Raw genomic sequence first — 20,826 nt, forward strand, 5'->3', positions numbered from 1 at the left:
GTTTGCGGCATGCTGCACGTGGTTCATGCCTGGAATGTTGTGTGGTGTCCAAAATTTCAGTTATTACCGTATTTACTTGCATAATGATTGCATTCGCATAATGATCGCACCCCTGAATTTTGTCGTCAAAATTCAATTTTTTTCCTTTCCCGTGTAATGATCGTACCCCGAACTTGCCACAGTGATATGTCGTGTGCCAAGTCTAGCTAATGATGATCGCGCTTACCATCTGTCGAATGCTATCAAACGACTCTTAAGACATACCAAGCGGTCTGCACGCACCGAACATTCTTAAGCAGATGCCCCATTTCATTCCTTTCATCACTTTCTGCGCTTCCATGAAAAAGAAGCTACAACCAAACTTGCCTTGGCTTTATTATTTGTAGGCTTTATAATGGTTGTGGTCTACAAAAACAACAAAAAAGGTGCCTTTCGATTCTTCTCGTTTGCACTCATGGGCACGCACCAAATCGCGAGCGGCAACGATAGTAGCCACGTTTACACTGATACATTAGAAGTGTGCCATATTCATATGCCGATGCTTGTAACACAGCTAAGGTATTCGCCCACCCATAGGGTAAGCGTGCCGTATTAAGATAGTAGTGAAGACAAATGGCCGCAGTTTCCGCAGCATGCCCGCCGTGGTTTTCCGTCACTGGCAGCTAAGCGCGCCCATCTCTGTTCTGTCCTCTCAAAATGGTCATGGCTACGTCATTGCCGCAAACTTGCTGATAGTAACAATATTATTCATTACTGATACGCAAGAAACTGTTTCAATGTGCGTAATGTACTCGCGAGAAGTGAAAAAAATTGCATTCGGCTTGCTTTGCCAGCTACCATTTTTGTTTTGGTGTCCCACACTGTTACAGCGGCAGCTGCCTATTTGTTGACACTTTGTCATCCCACAGCAAACGTGGGATAAAAAAAATTGTTTTCTTTTCGCTGGAAATTTAACCCTCATAATGATCACACCCCTGAATTTGTGTCAATTTTTTTTTTACAAAAAAGTGCGATCATTATGTGAGTAAATACGGTATTATTCTTGTGATAGGGGTAAGTGGCTGTGCCTCAGGCAAGTCTGATTAATCTTGCGAGTTCGAAAAATCAGGCCTCCAAAATTTTTGTTGTGGCTTCAGATTGTATGTTTTCCCAATTAGTGCATTTTCCGTTGCTGTTCTTTCCATAAAGTGTCAACGAGCTTCTACTCAGTACGGAATGTTCAAAAAATAAAATAGTTCATATTCAATTTGCAAATAAAATCTTTTCAAATGTTCACAATTCAATTTGATTTAGGGATATTTGAATATTCATACACCTCTACAAAAAGGAGCACAGCCTGTCTCAAGCTTCTATTTATCTGTTACATGTTAATAGCTTCCCTGTAAATATGTTACGTCCTTAAAACACTGTATTCACAAAAGTCGAAATACCTTGTTCTGTAGGGGACAAAAGTTGATAAATTACTGCGTTCACAAAAAGCTATCTAATTAGTGTCTTTGTGAAAAGTCACAAAATTAAAATACAATATACATACCCCACAATGGGCACATGTGCAAAGGCTGTGCCTTTCTGTGCCGTATGCGTCTCCTATATGAGCAACACTGCACCTCTCTGGTTAGATTTGCTTGTCATGTCTAATTTAATGATGCCTTTGAAATCTTGTGCAGCTTAACCCTTTCAGTGTCACGGATGTACCGGTACATTTCTGTCATTTTGGTCCCGCCATGTCACTGATGTACCCGTATGTTCTTCAGTAGTGAGGACTATAATAAGAATGCAGTTGCTATGACCCATGTCATTTTTTCCCTTCTGAATAACCAAAAATAAACTGTTGTGCTCAATTTATAATATCTGAGAAAAAAAAAGAAAAAACCAACACTGGCGATTTGTCCCCTCTGAAAAAAACCAAACACAGTTTAATGAGGCCTTCCAAGGCAAATTATGCATGCTGTTTTTGTTCATTGTTTGCTTTCTATAGGACTTGATGATGCGTCAGTAGCAGGGAAAGCGCCAGGATCATAGCATTTCATATTTTAAGTAGCTCTAAAAATCAATTCTTGTGCTGACCACAGTGTCCCATACCGATGATTTTCAGCAGCGAATATGAGGCAGAATATGATGATGGTTGCAGTGTGGGTTTGTTGGTTAATTCTATAGAATTGTGATGAAATGTACAACAGGGGGATGGGCGCAGGAAGTAACAACAGACCCACAGTGCTTAACTTTCAGCAACAAAAATTTATTTCTGGACCAGCTGTACTTACCCTTACATTAATCATGTGCTTCACAAAACCACTTGGCACTTTTCCACTATGTTGTGGCAAAAGTTTCATCAGGAAAACAGGTAGGTGCTTAAACGAGTGACTGAGAGAACATAGCAACAAGTTTAAATGGACACTATTTTTATCTTATCTTTATTTACAAAATTTTCAAACCACTTATGGGTGGCCCAAGCAGGAGTAGGTACAATTAAAAGAAATGTTTAACACGTGAAATTATGTGCAGGAAATGTTGAATACATAACGCCAAGATCATACTACAAAAGGACACTTGAGGAATGCTTTAAACGAACAGTGCATCTCAGAGAAAAAGAAAGTTTTTCCACAAAGAAAAAAATGCTAGCAAAGACAAGCAATGACCACATTAGCACCCAATGTGCAAAAATAAGTTTTTCGATAGATGCGAGTACATTTCTGTTAAGAATAAATATGTCAGGAGTTAAATTATTATAAATAGTATATGCTAAATAGAAACAATAAGTTATTTGGACTGATAGTATTCCTTAAAATTTCTGTCTTCATTAATTTCATGGTTATAGATGAATTGTTAAAGCATGTGAAAATCAGTTCCATTTTTTTCTTTTAAATTTTGCATCAAACCCCAGCGCTGTTACCTCAGTGTGATGTCCTAGATTTCAAAGTATTTTTTCGTAATTTGGCAGCTGTGGCTCAGTAAAAGTTTTCAAAACTTGCCAAGTTCAGACTTTGACATTTCTTTAAATGTAGTCCATCTTTACCAATCAATAATTCAGGAGGCCCGAGCTGATGAAGGAACTTCATGGCAATGTCGCCAGCATTCTTTCGTTTCTTTGTCTATTTTGGCTTACTGAGCCGCGTCTCGGCGTAAGAGTGGCTCATTGGTATTGTAGAAAGGTAATTTGCTAACACAGTTCAACTTATTTTTTTCTCTTCAGTGTCCCTTTAACAAGGTTCCACCGGATGGCTTTCTTGCATTACACTGCCAAATATGGGGCTGCTCCCTCTGGTTCGAAGATGCACTGATTTTGGGTAGAAGCAATTATGAGATCATAAGGTTAATTATAGAAGCACAACATATCTGCTCTTATAGCTGACCAGGGTATCAGCAAATCATCCATGTCAGTGTTTTTTAACCCCTTGATCTGAAATTTTTTTTTCCGGCTGCTTAATACCCCACCAGTTCTTCTTTTTTTTTCCCCGAGTTGGTAAAGTCAACATTTCATGCTTCATAGCAGCGAATTTTACGACGTTCCTCTTTCCATCGTATGCTTTCTTCACAGTGTGATAATGCACTGGTCCACCGAGCTACTATCACTCCATAACGAAAAAAAAGAGGGAAAAGATATGGTTATTAAGCTAAGGGAACAGTGTACCATCATGAGTCGCACTGCGCTAAGGGCTAAGCGTCTTCATGCTGCTCGGTGGGTTAGCATATTTTAACACCCTGAAGAAAGCATACAGGAGAAAGCACGAGAAAATGCACGTTGCTGGAATGGTGGAACGCTCTCCACTTTTTTCTTGAGAGCATCACTGCAGCCACGGCTCGCACATTGCAACTCCTATTGAGCACAATGGTACATTAAAATTTGTGTTTGGTTGTGCTTGCAGGTGGTGTCGGACTTTTACAAAAATGGTCCAGTGCTTCAGAAGTTTTCTGCGGGAACTGAAGGCTACCCTGTAGCATCCCTCAATAACCGGCTGATGCTCAGAGCCCAAGGCTTTATGAAGGGGGATACCTTCATGTTCAATTTTACTGGTGTTGAGCCAGGTATGCCAGTGCTGTTAAGTTTGATTTTCTGCTGAGTATGTGGTATCTGCTGAACTGTGTGCTTTGAATTTGCACATCACTGTGCTATGAGCTATTTGGTATCTGAAAGTGTGGCAACTTGGCAGACGTACCTTACTGCATATTTAATTTTATTAATGCAATTAGCATTCCTTGCCTATTTAATCATTTTGAGTATCTTATGCAGACCCAATTGCCTCGAGTTGTTTACCAGCTTGGGCCACTAAGTAGTATGTGTCCATAAAAATTATGCTGTTGTGGTCATTGCAGCATCATCCCTCCAACTTCATTTCCGACGCTTACCATCTCATTGTCACCACGACTTTCATGCCGACCCAGTGAACCAAGTTGTCTAATTTCTTGGTCCACTAGGTATGTGCTCGTGTTTGTGATGCTGTCATAGTAGTTGCATTGCCGTCATTCCAGTTTCGTCATCTGACTCTCTTCATGACGTCATTGTCATCGTACAACTGTTGTACACTCGTCTTGCCATCATCGTGAGGCCATTGTGGTCATTCTGTGGTCGTCACTCCAGCTTCTTCATCTGACTGTTATCATGCCGTTGTCATTACACCTTTTATACTTGCCAAGTGAACTGACTTGCCTAATAGCTTGGGCCACTAGGTATATGCACGGGGTTGTGATGCTGGCCTGGTTGCTGAATTATTGTCATTCCAGCTTCGTCTTCTCACTCTTGTCATTCTCTTGTTGCAACGCCATCATTGTCACCGAGTTATCATGCATTCGTTGTCATACCATCGTTGTGATGTCATCGTGGTCATTCTGTGGTTGCCATTCCAGCTTCATCATATGACTGTCATCATGCCATATTCGTTGCGCCTTTTACATTGACCCAGTGAACCAACTTGCCTAATAGCTAAGGCCACTACGTACGTGCACGTGGTTGTGATGCTGTTATGACCGCTGCATCATTGTCATTCCAGCTTCGTCATCTGACTCGTCATGCTGTCATCGTCACGCCTTTCATGCCGATCTAGTTAACGAAGTTGTCTTATAGTTTGGGCCATTAAGTGTTTGCTCGTGGTTCTGGGGCCATCATGGTCGTTCCATCGCTGTCGTTCCAACTTTGTCATCCGACTCGTCATACCGTCGTCGTCACACGATCATTGCCCTACAGTCGGCGTCATACAGCCATCATCACGGGTTCATCGCGATCTTGTTGCCCTCATACCACTGTCATGCCGTCGTCTTGATGAAGTCAGGGTCATTCCATCATCGTCATTCTAACTTGGTCATCTGTCTCTTCTTATGCCTGTGCTCTCAACCCATCGTCTTCACACAAGTCGTTGTCAAATCATTGTTATAATGCCATTGTCATCACACTATCTTTGTCATACAGTCATCATTATAGAGCTAAACTTCAATATAACAAACATCAGTATAACGAAATTCTCCATATAAGGAAGTATTTCACTTTCTATAACTTCTTATCATAGAACAGCATCCATTTAGAACCTCAATGTAACGAAATTTCACTGCCACCACGAAGGAACACCGAGTCAATAAATGGAACTTGCGCAGGTTCATGTGCTCAAATCGTGCACCTCGCGACCAAGAGTGACCACCGAAGTGGTGTAGCATCCTGCTCAGTATAAAGTCCAAGTGGGATAAGATGTATCCTATTGCACGGCCCGCACACTGTATATTTCGGGGCTCGAATGAAAGCTTGCGAGGGTGAGCCAAGAATGGTAGCTTGATGAGTGCCGTCTTCCTGCGTGAGCAAAGGGAAAAGGGGGAAGGCGAGCGAACTTGCAGCAACGCATTAAAGTGTGCGCGAGGGGAAGAGCGACAAGGAGTGGTGGGCAGGTTGGCAGGCCTCTCCTTTCTTAGAGCAGCCGTGCATGGTGGAGTTTATACACAGCCTGCACGCCCTGTTTTAGAGGTAATCTGCCACGCATGCTATGAGTCCTCGCACCAAAGATGGCGTGGCATCATGTGCGCTGTCTTCCCGCATGTTTAGTTCTAGAGGTTGCATAATCTCAAGTTAATGGAAACTCGTTGAAGCGAGAGACAAATGAAGCGTTTGCTCCCCACTGCTTGCCTTTTTCATAATAGCATCGTCCCACTGTGGGCAATACTGTCAGCTGCAGGGATGAAGTGGATGCACACTTGTAAGTCAGCTTCTTTAAATTTGAAAATCTGAAGTGGAGGGTCGACTTACAATCGAAACCAAAACATGGCGCCACCAACAAAGCGAGACCAACGGGAGCTACAATGTAGTTACAATTTTATGTTTGCTCTATGGCCTTACTCGTATCTTTTCGCTATCCCGCGCGTTTGTTTGCTTTTCAGAAGGGTTTTTTAACATTGCATACAACACTCATGGGGGGGTGTTGATAGTTGATGTAAGCGCCGCTGTTACATTGGTGGCAGTACTCTCAGAACGGTGGCGCTATCTGGGAGTATCGGTAGTTCATGGAAAAGCAGACACCGCTCACGTGTTCCTCTTTCCCTGTAGCTCTTAGTTTGACCAAAGGCATTGGTTTGACGTGTTCGACTTGACTGCCGGCTACATGCTACTTCCATGCTTCCTCAGTTGCCGTGAGTGCTCCAGGCCCACTAAAAATTCGGCACTCGTTTACAGCAGCGTTCAAGAGGGCTGCCATCCTTTACGCCAAAGAAACAAATCACTGTTCAACGGGCCGCAAGTTCAATGTTTTTGAACGGGTGGTGCGAGAGTGGTGTCTGCAGCGAAGCAAAATTTTCACCTGTGACGCCAAGTGAAGAATTTCTCACGGGCCAAAGTCTGGACGCTTTCCGGAGCTGTAGGCCAAGCTTGCAGCGTACGTCGCTGAAATGTGTGATCGGTCCCTGCCTGCGAAGTGCGGGATGGTCATGAAACAAGCCCGCATCTTCACCTTTTAAGGACTTGCTCTGCCGTGAGTACAACGAGTAGCTGTTGGCAGAAGACCGCGAACTTACGCCAACCGGACCTGTCAAAAGAGTCTCCCTGATGGCTGCGTGTAGTTCAGTGCATTCGGCGTGGGCTGCTGTTCCACAAGATGTCGTGGTGCAGTCGTTTGCCAAATGTGGGATTTCGCTTTACGACGACACGCTGTGGGACCGTAGCAGCGATGAAGACGATAGCACTAGTGAGAATGGCACAAGTGAAGACGAGTAGTCTTATGACCATGCCAGCTAATAATAAATTCTCCTTATCGAATGCGCCCTCCAGTATGCTCTTCTTTTTTTTTTTCCCCTGTCACACGCAATATGGGGGATTCGACTTACATTCAAGTCTACTTAAAATCGTGTAAATACGGTAGCTTCCCTTCGCACCACTGTTGTAAAGATATTCTTGACACTGCAAGAAGCTGAATCTTTCATCGAAAACTCTCAAGTTCAAGAAAATGAATTCTTATCTCATTCAAATTTGCTTTTTCTGATTGCTCAATAATTTGGAAAATTTTGCGGCCCATTCCTTGCAAGAAAAGCTCATTGGTGAGTGGACTTATTTGCATAAAAGGTTGAATTTCGGTGCAGTGAAATTCGATACAGCAAAGCAAATTGACGGTTTTACCCACTTCATACTGTAACAGGAGTTCAGCACCTTGAACGGGTTCCAAGTGGTACATGACACACCCAAATCTCAGCCGTTACAAAACCAGCTATTCCCCTGACCCACTGCTACTGTATCCTTCTGTTTGCCTGCCTTTCCTCTTCTTTCACTTGCGGCTTTCTTCGTTACCATTACACTCTCCGCCCCCTCTCCCCTCAAATTCACACAGGAGTAAGACAGAAGTCATCTAAATTTAGCAGTACACAGTCAAATTCGCTCTCGCACGTTGCTACGAAGATGGTAAATGTCAACTTGTGGTTAAGCCTGTCATTTCCCAATTATAGCCCTGCGCCAAAACGTCCAAAGTACAAGATTGTAAGTCTCCATAAGCGAGGCCCGGCACGATTGTTGGTTTTTCTGCTTCCATAAAATCAGCTTTGAGACCTTACAGGCTTGTTATGCAGTGAAGCATAATTATAGTCTATTAGTGGAACGGGGCCATTTTCACAGAACCTAGTATGTGTCCGTTAATTATGCACGCTGTGGGGATTCAGGTGTGCCCTGATACGTTTGTGTGGGCATTCGCCTGTTCTGTCATCCCTATGCCTCTCCTTTCCACTCGGGACAGTTGTCAGTGGTGGCCTTTGCCACGAACTGGTTTGTGGCGGTGGCGCTTCACACAGCCAACTGCGGCGTTCGCGGTGCTACAGCGGCGCAGCCGGCCCATTGGGCAGAGCAAGTATGAGGGAAATCTGTTCTGGACATCACTGGGTACATAAACATTTTCTTCTTGTCTGCCGGCCCCCTTGTTAGGGTCTTCAACTTGACCTCGTCTACAGTGCCTTTGCACCTACAGTGAGCACGTACCTTGTGTTGATCCCTTCCCGAATGCTAAGCCGAAGAGCGGTACCTAGTGCTTGTATTTGGTCCTACTAAGCCTAACTATAGCGAGATTGTCTGAGCTATCGCGAGAGCAAGCAGCATAGCTGTGGGGACTTTTACAAGCAGTGTGTCACGGGGAGCCATCCTTCTGCAGCGACGTGCTAGCGGCACTCCTGCCTGTATTTTTCGCCCTTAATGTGGGAGCCATTTGCTTCCCACACCATCCCTGGACTGGGCGTTTTTACAGTGTTGGGTGTTGCCGGAGACAAATAAATGATTTCGGCGAATTTAGCCCAATACTGTGTTCTCACGCGTGTGCAGCATTCGGTGCCCCCCTTTTGCGGCTTGAGTGCATGCACAGCAGCAGGCTAAATTACGTGAGGCGACAGCTGACGCAGCCCTATGGCTTGCTAAGCTCAAACCTGTGGTGGTTGGCACTCCTGTAATATACGAGACCCCCACAACACACGCATGCGCCGTCTGAGTGCAATCACTGTTGCTGTCTTGCCAGCTGTTTCTTTTTGAGCTAACTGTTATCTACTTATTTATTAGTTATACTTACAGGCTGCGGCGAACTTGGGGCTATGCAGCAGTGAGGATAACATCACATATCAATTACAGGCAAAAATACCAGTTAATGGCAATGCATTTCAGTGTTCAGTTGTTAAGGGGAAAGAAAGTATTTGTATATGGCGCTTCTAGGTTGAAATGTTGAAAGGTTTAGGCTGCGAGAGCTAGGACTGCGGGAATGTTCAGAAAACCTAATTTACTTGTTTAAGCAGCCACAACGTAACGGGTTAATTATGGTGCGCAGATACTTTAGGCTTTCAGTGTGATATGTGTTGACACATATGTGACACATACGTGATATGTGTTGACAGAGGGGTCAGGTTCAGATTAAAAAGGTTAGAAGAAGGTGAAGAGTTCTTGTGACAGATAAAACGCTCAGCCCTCTTCTTTTCTGAGCAGGATCATTTTTATGAGAAGGCCTCCTGACTATGAATGCATATTCAAGGATTGGGCAGATTAGTGTATCGTATTTCAATAAAGTTCCTTAAAGAGCCGAGCAAAGAGTGCATCAGAAATAGCCAAGTTTTTGGAAAAAGCGAAGCCATGGCCTCATGGTTGTTTCCGCCTCAGCTGTGGGAGGTTGTGGGTTCAAAACCACGTTGCCACCAATTGCCTAATGGGTATCAAAATGGGTGGAGTTGTCCCTCGGCCCAACACTCAGCTTTATTTAGGGCTGAAGTGTGCTGTGGAAAGAGCCTGCATCATGCAATTGTTGTGGTACCCTGTGGGCACAACAAAACCCTGAATGGAGAGGTCTAGGCCATTTTCATTGTAGCGATGTCTCATGTGGCATTTAAATGCACCTACAGTCGAACCCATTTATTATGAACTCAGTAGTTAGAACTCAGGAATGCTCTCGGGTTACACAGAAACACCCCTTTTCAAGCGTTAAAGTCTCATAATGGTCGAGCACTTGGCCGGGAGTGTTCTTGTACCTGTTTAGCAGTAGGTACCTGGTGGCAGCTCTATTTGGCCTCCCGCAGCCACGCCACAGCCACGGCATACACTCTAATGCAAGGCCGTCTGTTCAATGCCATGCCAGTCATTTTCCATCCAGTGTGTGTTCTTCCCAAAAGTTGGTTTGCGTTCCTTTGTACTGGCCGAGCATGGGGCCGGGAGTGCGCTTTCGCTTATTTTATCGGCAGATACCTGGTGGCAGCACTAGTCTGCCTCCCACAGCAGTGACAGATGCTCGTCTTTTTCACCTTCTCTGTGGTGGGACAAGGGGCACCCAGAAACCCTCTCATATCTCTACAGGGCCCCCTTTCAAGATGAGAACCCCTTATGAATATGCCAAGCGCCAGGCCGGGGGACATGTAAGCAGTGTGTTCCCGGTGCTGCTCAAGTACCTCCCGCATACAAGGCAGACACTCAACTATTTTCTAACGTTGTGGTTCTGTTTCCTTCCTTCGTATTCATGTTTTTATCTTTTTTCTGCTGATCCTTTCATATTGCAAGCATGCGTAAAATGAGTTTATGCTTGCATACAAACGTTACACTTGCTTTCTGAGTGGCTTTTTGGCTAATACTATTGCTATTATGCAGGCTTACATTAATTTGTCTTCAGTTAATTTGAGGTTTCGATTACTTCGATTAAAATTGTCTGGATGTTACACGGATACATTTTTGAACATTTTGCCCCATTAACAATAGCGTACTGTCAAAGCTAGGGGACGTAGTGCTGCCATCATCGCAAGATGGTTGCAGAACAAGTTTACGAAGCGTGACAATGTGCCACTTTCAGGCTTTAATTACAAAAACTCATTCAAAAGATTTCGTTTTACATGCTAAGCTAGCAGCCACGAAGTAGTGTGATGCAATGTCACTCTCGCTGCCTGCTGCAGCCTTCTGTGAACCCACTGTCCCATTTCTAATGCACTATACTTGTCTCCCATTACACCAGCGATTTTGTTAGACTGTGGTAACTGTACAACATATTAAAGGAATGCTAATGGCAAATTGCTTAGAGGCAGATGTTCTTGCAAAATAAGTTGCAATATGCAATAATGTAGTGACAGAATTCTGATAATTTTAATTGTTTAGATTAGGGCACATATTAGAACATTGGATTGAAGCAAGTCAGTGCTCATGGTGATGCACCAGATGTTTTTTGCAAATTGTGTACAGTGAAACCTCGTTAAATCGTAGTTGGCCGGAGCTCGGAAAAAGTACGTACTAAACGGTAGTACTGTTTAACCGAAATAGCATGAGCTCGCCCACTTACCTGTCAAAAACGGAACTCAGAGAGAGTGTGATGAAAGGTGAAAAAAACATGCAGTATTTATTCACTTCGCGCGACAAAAGTGTTATTTTCGTTTGATGCCGCGGCGGCCTAGCATGACGACAGCGGCCTCAAACTTACTGAAGCTGCGTGCCAGCTTTTCAGTCAGCCCCCTCCTCTCAGCAAACACTCGCACGGCTGATCCCTCATTGGCGTTACGTATTCTCCGTGCACGCGCGCAGTAGTGCTGCAGAAGTCCCGGGGCGCCTTTTTCATTGCCGGGTGCCGGAGTTCGGAATACTTTTCATTTGGAATAGTTACGTTATCGCGCCCCTGTTCTCGTCGCAACGATTGCATTCATGAGGCTGACGTAACGCGCAGCTTCTGCCACTGTCGAGCCTGAATCGCTCGTGCTGTCGCTTTCCGTGTCGTCCTCATCACTGTTGCTAGTTGACACTTCGGCAAAACAGAGGCAACGATGGCGAAAAGTCGAACCTCGTAGCCGACATCTCTTCGCGTTCGCAGCAGCGCTGCCGAGCAACTTCTTCGCATTCCATATGCCACACACTGTAGTGGACAGCAGATCCCTGTCGCGTGCCAGTGCTGACTTCTTCGTGTCACGTTCGATAGCATGGACGATGTCTAACTTTTCTTTTATGCTGAGCACCCGGCATCTTTTTTTATGGTCGCTTGCACAACGCTCTCTGGCACGCCGTCAAAATGATGTTGATGTTGATGTGGTTTCACGCGCAAACGCACAGGGCGCTTGGAGGCCGTTATTCCGATCTCTGAGGCTTGTTGTTCTGCAGGGCCACCGTGTTTGTATGACGAAAAGTGGAAACGCTATGTTTAAACCGATGCGTACGCAATCAGCTGGTACAGTTTATGTGGATACAAAACACATTATGTTCAATGGCCGCTGAGTCGGGGATTTGACTTGACTACTTTTAAAAGGAAACTATTGTTTAAGCAGGTACGATTTAACGAGGTTTTACTGTATTGTAAAAAAATGCATTGCATACTATAGAGTGCCCAGTGTTGCTTATAAATTCAGTAACATATTTTATGCAGGTTGTCATTCAACAACTCTTGGTACAAGAGGATTTTACAGCTTGTCCGACACATGCAGTGCTTTTTGCTCATGGGCCATTAATCCTTCCAACAGTTCAGGTAAGCATATATTTCCCTCTTACTGTATGGTCTAGAGTGCAGCTCTTAGGCTACGTTCACACTTCGGAAGCGGGCAGAGAGGACAAAGCGGGCAGAAAGTCTTTTCCGTGCATGCCCAATATGTTCACATTTCTTTAGCCACTGCAGCGGAAACGACTGCCATGCCTACTCAGCTGGTGCACAGAGTGCTGGAGGTCACACAATCTGTTGCAAGCATGTGAACTTTATTGTGAGTGTAAACAACAAAGGTAAAAGTGCTGGTGCCTTAATTACTTCAGTTTTCCTTCATGCCCAGTGTTGGAGGTCACATGATCTACCTAGGTTCAGAGGTGCGGCACAGTGAATTCGTAAACTGAGTGGTTGCATGGAACGTTCACTTTGGGACAAGCAGACATACTTCATGCTGCCAGTGCTTATAATGTCAGCGTTGTGACAGGAAGTACTCGTGGTCATTGCGAGAACTCTTTTCATGTATCTTTTGGTTGCGTGACACCACCAGGGTGTTTACCAATCGGGAAAACCGGGAATTCCCATGGATTTTGAATCATCTGGAGATACTCAAGGAAAACTCAGGGAATTTGTTCTTCTATCAGGGAAAACTAGCTGTAATTTTATTGAAAGATAACGAAGGTTGCGCCAATGGTTACTCGAGTAACAGAGAGGAATCGTAACAAATCGTCTTTGACGCCGTGTTGTCGGCTGGAGGAGTTGTCAGTGTACGGTCAATGACTGATTTTCCGGACGCCTGAATTTTTGGTGGAAGGTCCAAGGTGGAAGGACATAGACGGTCATTCCAAATCACTGAAGCAGGTGTAATGCATGTACCGTTGCACAGTCGATTACGCAAAAACGAAACTGATGCTGTCTCGTCATCCAATATGCCTCGTCATATCGGATGCCTCACGCCAAGCTGTTTATACTGTTCATCTCCTCCCTGAATATGGTCCCGAGGTGTGCCTTGAAAGCAAGTGACCTCCTTCGCACCTTCAGAAATCCTTACTCTGTGGTCGCTTGCTCGCTCATCTTGAAGGCCGTATCATTGTTGCAGTTAGACAGGAGCGGGGCACATGCTGTCGTGAGCCTAGTTTGGTCGTGCTACCGTGGTTTGGTACATCACGTGTGCCCTCTTTTTACCTTGACCAGGTTCGAAGCATTCATTGTAACAGTACGGCGATCTAAAGAATGTTTGTTGCGTCTGGAAGCAGTTTCAATAGGCCGGGTCTGAAAATCGTAAATGCTCTGAAATGTGGTCGTTATAACTGATAGATAATTATATCTGGGATCGTTATAAGTGGGTACAACAGTACAGAAAAGGGATGAGACATTCTGAACTCTATCATAGGCTCTGATTTTGTAAACGTAATCAAAAGCCTCTGAAAATTGGAATTAGTGGCATCTATGTGAATATCCAAAATCAAATTTGAACTGCCTGCCACGGTGACTGTTGTGGAAACCCCCGCACTTCGCCATAGCCTTTGCAGTGGAAGGCATTGAAGAACGATTGGGAGCACTGCGAAGGGAACCGCAGGCGATATTTGATTGCCGGTAACTTTGGTTCTGCTGAGCACATTAAAGTACTTTTTGTGGTAAAGTATTTCCTAAATAGTGTGTTTTAATGTCAAATGTCTATCTCGACTTAGATAAAAAGTGGTTGAGGACCCCTTTAAAACACTTGGATGACAGTGCATGACACTGAGCTCTGCAGTTTAACCATTATGTGAGGTAGAAAAATTAATCAAGATTCTGAAATTTGAGTGGTGCATCTGTACTGGTTGCGTGTTCGTTTGAGATTAAATATGTTACATGCAGTAAGTTTGCTTTGACAACTAGAAACCATCCTACACGAAACTGGAACTTTCTTTTTCACCCATGAATTTTGGCCACACTCTTATACAAGCACCAACCTGAGACCTTCAGTATAGGGAACTGCTCTGAATGCTAAAGAATTGCATTGGGGATTTCTGTGCTGCAGGACTGCTCTAGAGCTGTTTTCTCCTGCTTTAAAAGTGGCTTCAAAGCTGTTGCAATAATGCAACCATTGCAAAATTCAAATTTACATCTCAAGGCTGCCTGGGGGACTACAAGCAATGCTGTAATAAGGGGCTCCAGATTAATTGTGACAATCTGTGGTTAACTATAATGGAAAAAAATCGAAGTACACTTTTCCCCCATTAGAATGCAGCCACCATAACAGCGAATTGGGTTTACGGCACCTGCCTCTTTCATAGTATTTTCATAGAAGAGAAATATTGATGATTTCAGTGTCAGATATTTGAAGTTGAATCCGGTTGTATGACCAGATATTCATTTCGAACTTCAACCTGACCAGTTGAAGTTCTAAATGAATATTTGCAAGATCCTAGTGCTTGTTAGCCTTTATTCTTTTTCTGATTTACAAAATCTTGTACTTTTTACAGAGAAAACGGAGAAGTTCACTCTGACACTTAATCATCTGGATCTTGACAAGAATGACACTGTTTCCATAAGTTCATTATCGCAGCCACACAAGCCTGTGCTGCAACTAAATACATCATTTTCTTCGTTGGCACCTGTGGAAATGAGCTCTGTTAATGGTGCCTATGTAATAATCAAACGCAACAAATGTGCTCAGGCAAACAGGACAGTTGCTGCTGGTTCTCTGTCTGGTGTCTTAGGTGAGTGCTTTGGATTTGGGTTTTCCTCTTCTCTGCAATAATGCATGCTAATGGCTAGCTGGTACTGTTAACTATATGTTAGGTTTACTTTACCAAAACTGTTCTTCTGCATGCAGTAAATACTGTAGACTCTTGCTGATGCACTTATTATTTTCTTTTTTTGAAATGGGAGCATTTAGAAAGGAAAGCACCCTGCTGTGAAAATCTTTGATCAAAGTTGTAGGATTCAATGAGCTTGCAGTGTTTACTGTGAGCATACCAAAAATATGTATGAACCCAGCAACCTGTCAATGTCTAATCTTGAATCAACAGTGTCTACTGAGTTTTGTGAGCTTAAAGGCACCTGACCAAAAAACTTAAAACAAGCAAAAAGAAAAAGTCATACGTGTTGTGTTTTGAACAGAAGCATGACTGATATAGCACAACTTTTATTTAATGCACACTTTATAGTTACATTATGCAGTGGTTACATGATGAAGGCGCAAGCTGGCGGCAAGGGCTGGTGCTGCTGTCTGGCTCCAGTGGTGTCCAGAGGGGGAGAATGAGTGTCTGTGACGTGCCCTCTGGCAGGCATCGTTGCCACCACTGTCCATGCAGTCCATGTTGTCACGTAGACATGGCGACACTGTATCGTGCACTACACGACAATAAGAGTGGTTTATTTTTGGGAAAGAAAGCTTAAGTGTGAAACAATGCTTTGTGGTTATTGAGGTGCCCTTTTATGTGCCTTGTCTCCATCTCGCACGTGATAATGGCCCTCACATGCATGATCGAGATGCTAGACATTGCTAGTGTGCTGGAGCTACTTTCCCGTGCAAACTCTGCTTCTGCCTCCCAGAATCAAGTAACTTGCACAAGCACACATCACCCATATGGACATTGACTGGCCTTCCCATGATCACCCTCGGGCACCCTCTCCTCCAAGCTCTGTATTGCCGAGCACTTGCTCACAACAGCAGAGGCTCTACAGGCCCATGACCAGTTGGACGAGAGCCCTTTGTTCTCACAAGTTCTCAAGCTTGTTGAACCACTATCCCCCACAGTGGCTGTGCATATTCAGATCAGTCTTGTGAGAGCCTTTGCCCACAAGCCTTGACTCTCGTGCTGTCTTTGGTTAATAAGCTCGTGTTTGTTGGTCTGACTCTGGAGCCTTCTCTTTGCTGACTCAGAAAACCTAGCTGTATTGTCCTTTGTGTGCTACAGAGTAGAGGAGTGTTCTGTCTGCCCTTTTCTAACGACTGCTCTCTGGGTGAACCACGGGCAAATCCATCTCCACAACCCACAGAATAAACAGAAATGTAACGTGACAATCACTAGAGCTGTCTGGATGGCCCTCATTATGCCAAAGAATATTTGAGATGTCTACCTTGAGTGAGAGTTTCAATGTTTACTCAAGTGCAGGACAGTAATTTTTTTTTTAGAACAATGTGCATAGGTCAGATGTCTGTCTTCTCTAATTCTAGGATGCAGTTTGACCACAAGCTCAGCGTGGCGCTCATAAATTTCGTTAAACATTTTAGGACAACCTTTCGTGCTCTATTGGTAAATCTGTGTCAATTGATGGGCAAACGTCATGTGTGTGACATTCTAATTTCACACTTGCACCACATCCGGTTGCCGTGATGACAGTGTGGCATGCCGACAAACGACCTGTTTCCTTTTTTTATACTCTGTGGTCACAAATATCGAATGGCAACCGCAATTGTCGCTCAAATTTGCACTCTCGCTACACTACTTTCTGCATGGCCATACCACACAAGGTCAGGCTTTTGCCGCCACAGAAGGCAAGCCAAGGATGTAAAGTTTTGTATTTAGTCAACCTTAGTGGCCAAACAGGGGTCGTAATTACCATATTTACTCGATTATAACACCCCCTCAATTGTAACGCTCACCCGTTTTCCATGAGCAAAAAGAAAGAAAAAAAAGAACTGCCTCGATTGCAACACGCACCCGTTTGCCGTCACCTAAAAAAAAAAAGTCCTTTACAATACCGTGCACCTCATCCATTACAGAAGTACAACTTTCTCTCATTTGGAAAAAAAAAAAAAAATTTAATCCCAATGCACTAATGTTGCAATAAATAAAAAACGTAGCAGTTTTGTCCGAAAGGCGAAGCATCGATTGCCATCGCAAATTAGTAGACAGCTATACAAAAAGTAAGGATAGTAGGTATATTGGCTGTATAAGCTTTCAAACATTCGCTTACTAACCAAATTAACAAGCATGGTGTCACACGCACACAAGCAAACATGAACACATCTCATTCATGGACTTCGGAAGCTCTTCATCAAAATGCTGTAATAAGGAAGTACAGTAGCAGGGGCAAGCGAATTTACCTTTGTGCGGCCTCTCGCTTCAATGTCAACTAAGCGACGAGAACACAGCGCAGTGTGCCTAGATGCATAGACTCTCCATCACAGATCGCTTTCAAGATGCTGCGTAGGCAGCCGTGCCTACGCAGCAGCTGCTGAAGTAGAATGCCTCTCCTGCTTGCGCCAGTCCCACACACAAGTTTCAGGAACTCCGAACGCCCGTGATGTGGCCCGATTTCCACCCATCTCTGCACACGTGATCACTTTCCTGTAAATTGTGGCATCGTGGTGAACTCGGCGTGTCTTCGCAGTCGGCACTTCCATGCTGATAGAGCAAACGCAGAAATCGGGAAGACGGACAGTGGAGTAACCTAAGCACACGTACAGTAAAACCTTGTTAAACCGTACCCACTTAAACAGTAGTTTCATCCATATGTCGTAAAGTCAAATCCCTTTCATCGCTCCTTGGTTGCCGATGCAAGAGGAGGCTTCGAGGCGCACACCCGTTATGCAGCTACAGGATTAGCATCCGGGATTCTTCTTTCGTGGCCGCTTTCATTGTTCTTCCTGTGTGCTGTAAAGATTTGATTATTGGAATGGATTTCCTGAAAGAATACGGCACCGTAATTAACATCCCAGACCGCATGGTGACGTTTTATAAGAGCCCTGGTTTAGTCCATTGCTTATCGCCGCAACGCAACTCCTTTCGTCTAGCAGAAGACGACGTCGTCATCCCACCTCGATCATGTATTCTTGTTTCGGTAGCATGTGACGCACCATTTCATTGCGAGGGAGTTGCCGAACAAATAACTGCGTTGTTGCTTACTCACGGTATCTCGGTTGCACGAGGAATCGTAAATGTCACCGACGGGTGCACGAACCTGTTAGTGACCAATTTTAGCACAGAGCAACGGTACCTTCCAAAGGGCACGGCTGTGGCTTATTTTGATGGTGTTGCGAATGTTCGCAGCTGCTGTTCACTACTCGAAGAAGCGTCTACGCGAGACCCAGCTTCTGCACTTGACGTCAGCACTGCTTTGTTGCAGCATGAACAAGAGCAGCTTTTCACGCTATTTCCCAAGTTCAATGACTGCTTTGCATCGACATCCAGCGTCGGACGGACGCCTCTAACGAAGCATCGGATAATTACAGAGGATACGGCAAGTCCAATTCACCAAAGTCCTTATCATGTGGCTCCCAGAGAATGTGAAGCCATACAACAACAAGTGACAAAAATGCTGGAAGACAACGTGATCCAACCATCGAGTCCCTGGGCATCTCCTGTAGTTCTAGTCAAGAAAAAGGACGGCAGTGTGCATTTCTGCGTGGACTACCGAAAACTAAATCAGGTGACAAAGAAAGACGTGTACCCGGTTCCCCATATAGATGATTCACTCGACAGGCTTCGTCATGGGCATTACTTCTCTTCAATTGACTTAAAAAGCGGATATTGGCAAATCGAGGTAGATCCGAGAGACCGTGAAAAAACTGCTTTTGTGACGCCAGACGGCCTATACGAATTTAAAGTCTTGCCTTTCGGCTTGTGTTCTGCGCCTGCTACGTTCCAACGCCTCATGGATACTGTGCTTTTGGGTCTGAAGTGGAAAACCTGCTTAGTGTACCTGGATGACGTCATCGTGTTCTCCGCAATGTTCGAAGAACACCTCGAACGGCTTGAAGCGGTTCTGCAGTGCATACGGTCCGCCGGCTTCACCCTGAAACCGGAGAAGTGCCACTTCGCCTTTGCAAAACTACAGTTTCTCGGTCACGTCGTCAGCCACGCAGGTGTTCGCCCAGATCCTGAGAAAATTGCCGCCGTAGCACAGTTTCCCGTGCCATCCGATAAAAAGGCTGTCAGGCACTTCCTGGGCCTCTGTGCCTATTACTGGCGGTTTATTGCGGACTTCGCTCACATTGTGTCGCCGTTAACTCGCCTGACGAGAGACGACGTTACTTTTGTATGGGGCGACGAAGAGCAAGGTGCATTCAACGACTTGAGGGAACGTCTCCAGACACCTCCAGCGCTTGCTCACTTTGATGAGACCGCTCCTACATTGCTCCACACTGATGCCAGCAATGTTGGCTTGGGAGCTGTTCTTGTGCCGCTGCACAAGAACAGCTCCCAAGCCAACATTACTGGCATCAGTGTCGTAGTGGCACCAGGAGGGCACAGAAAGAGTACTTGCCTATGCAAGTAGAACACTCACGCACAGAGGCTAATTACTCCACAGCTGATAAAGAATGCCTCACTGTAGTATGGGCGGTTATGAAATTTCACCCATATTTGTATGGCCGCCACTTCACAGTTATCAACGACCACCATTCACTGTGTTGGTTGACAAACATTAAAGATCCTTCGGGACGATTGGCGCGTTGGAGCCTACAGCTGCAAGAATTTGACATGACTGTCAAGTACAAGTCGGGGAAACGAAATACGGATGCTGACTGCCTGTCTCGATCGCCGATAGAGTCGTCTGCTCCACCTGAAGAAGACTCGGCATTTCTTTGTGTTCTGGACACATCCCCCATCTCGCAACAACAACGGGACGACCCTGAGTTGCTTGAACTCATCAATTACTTAGAGGGCAGGTCTGCGAAACCACCTAGAGTTTTTACAAGAGGGCTGTTGTCATTTTGTTTGCGGGCCAAAGTCCTCTACAAAAGAAACTTTTCTTCGACTGGATCACCCTATCTGCTCATCATTCCTGCAGCTCTTCATACGGAAGTACTTCAAGCCTGTCACAACGAGGTGACTTCTGGTGACTTAGGCTACACGAGAACGTTGGCCAAAGTGCAGCAGAGGTACTACTGGCCGAGACTTACCACCACCGTGAAACATCACATTCGCACTTGCCTCGACTGCCAGAGGCGGAAGTCGCCTCCGTCGAAACCAGCCGGCCCCCTCTAACCCGTCCAGGTTCCTCGAAGACCAGTTGATCAAATTGGAATGGATATATTGGGCCGGCTTCCTACTTCTACTGCAGGGAATCACTTTGTTATCATCGCAACCGACTATCTCACACGTTCTGCTGAAACAAAGGCAATCCAGAGAAGCACAGCAGCCGAGGTGGTGCCCTTTTTCATTGAGCATGTTGTGTTGCGACACAGTGCACCAACCGTCGTGATAACAGACAGAGGAACCATATTCACGGCTATGCTTTTAGATCACAACTTGCTGCTAAGTGGAATGGCTCATCGGAAGTCAACCGCCTACCATCCACAAACCAACAGATTAACACAACTCCTAAACAAAACAATTGAAGACATGCTCTCCATGTACGTGGATGTTGAACATAAAAATTGAGACAACATCCTACCTTATATCACCTTTGCATATAACACGGCGAAACAAGAGACGACGCGCATGACTCCGTTCACCCCTGTTCATGGGCGGGATGTACGAACGGTGTGTGATGCGATGCTTCCACATGACTTTGACACCACTGATATGAA

The 20,826-nt window shown here is 44.9% G+C and overlaps 1 protein-coding gene across 1 annotated transcript in view; it reads left to right on the top strand.

Annotated features, from left to right (window-relative positions):
- The window catches only part of LOC126547183 (uncharacterized), a 261,800-nt gene that overhangs the window by 186,898 nt on the left and 54,076 nt on the right, over window positions 1-20,826 (top strand). Inside the window, exons 11-13 of the mRNA XM_050195066.3 lie at window positions 3,867-4,026; window positions 12,309-12,407; window positions 14,825-15,061. Of these exons, the coding sequence (XP_050051023.2) occupies window positions 3,867-4,026; window positions 12,309-12,407; window positions 14,825-15,061 (496 nt within the window). The remainder of the gene's footprint in view (window positions 1-3,866; window positions 4,027-12,308; window positions 12,408-14,824; window positions 15,062-20,826) is intronic.

The sequence above is a fragment of the Dermacentor andersoni genome, chromosome 1 (assembly GCF_023375885.2).
Source record: "Dermacentor andersoni chromosome 1, qqDerAnde1_hic_scaffold, whole genome shotgun sequence".
Classification (NCBI taxonomy): domain Eukaryota; kingdom Metazoa; phylum Arthropoda; class Arachnida; order Ixodida; family Ixodidae; genus Dermacentor; species Dermacentor andersoni.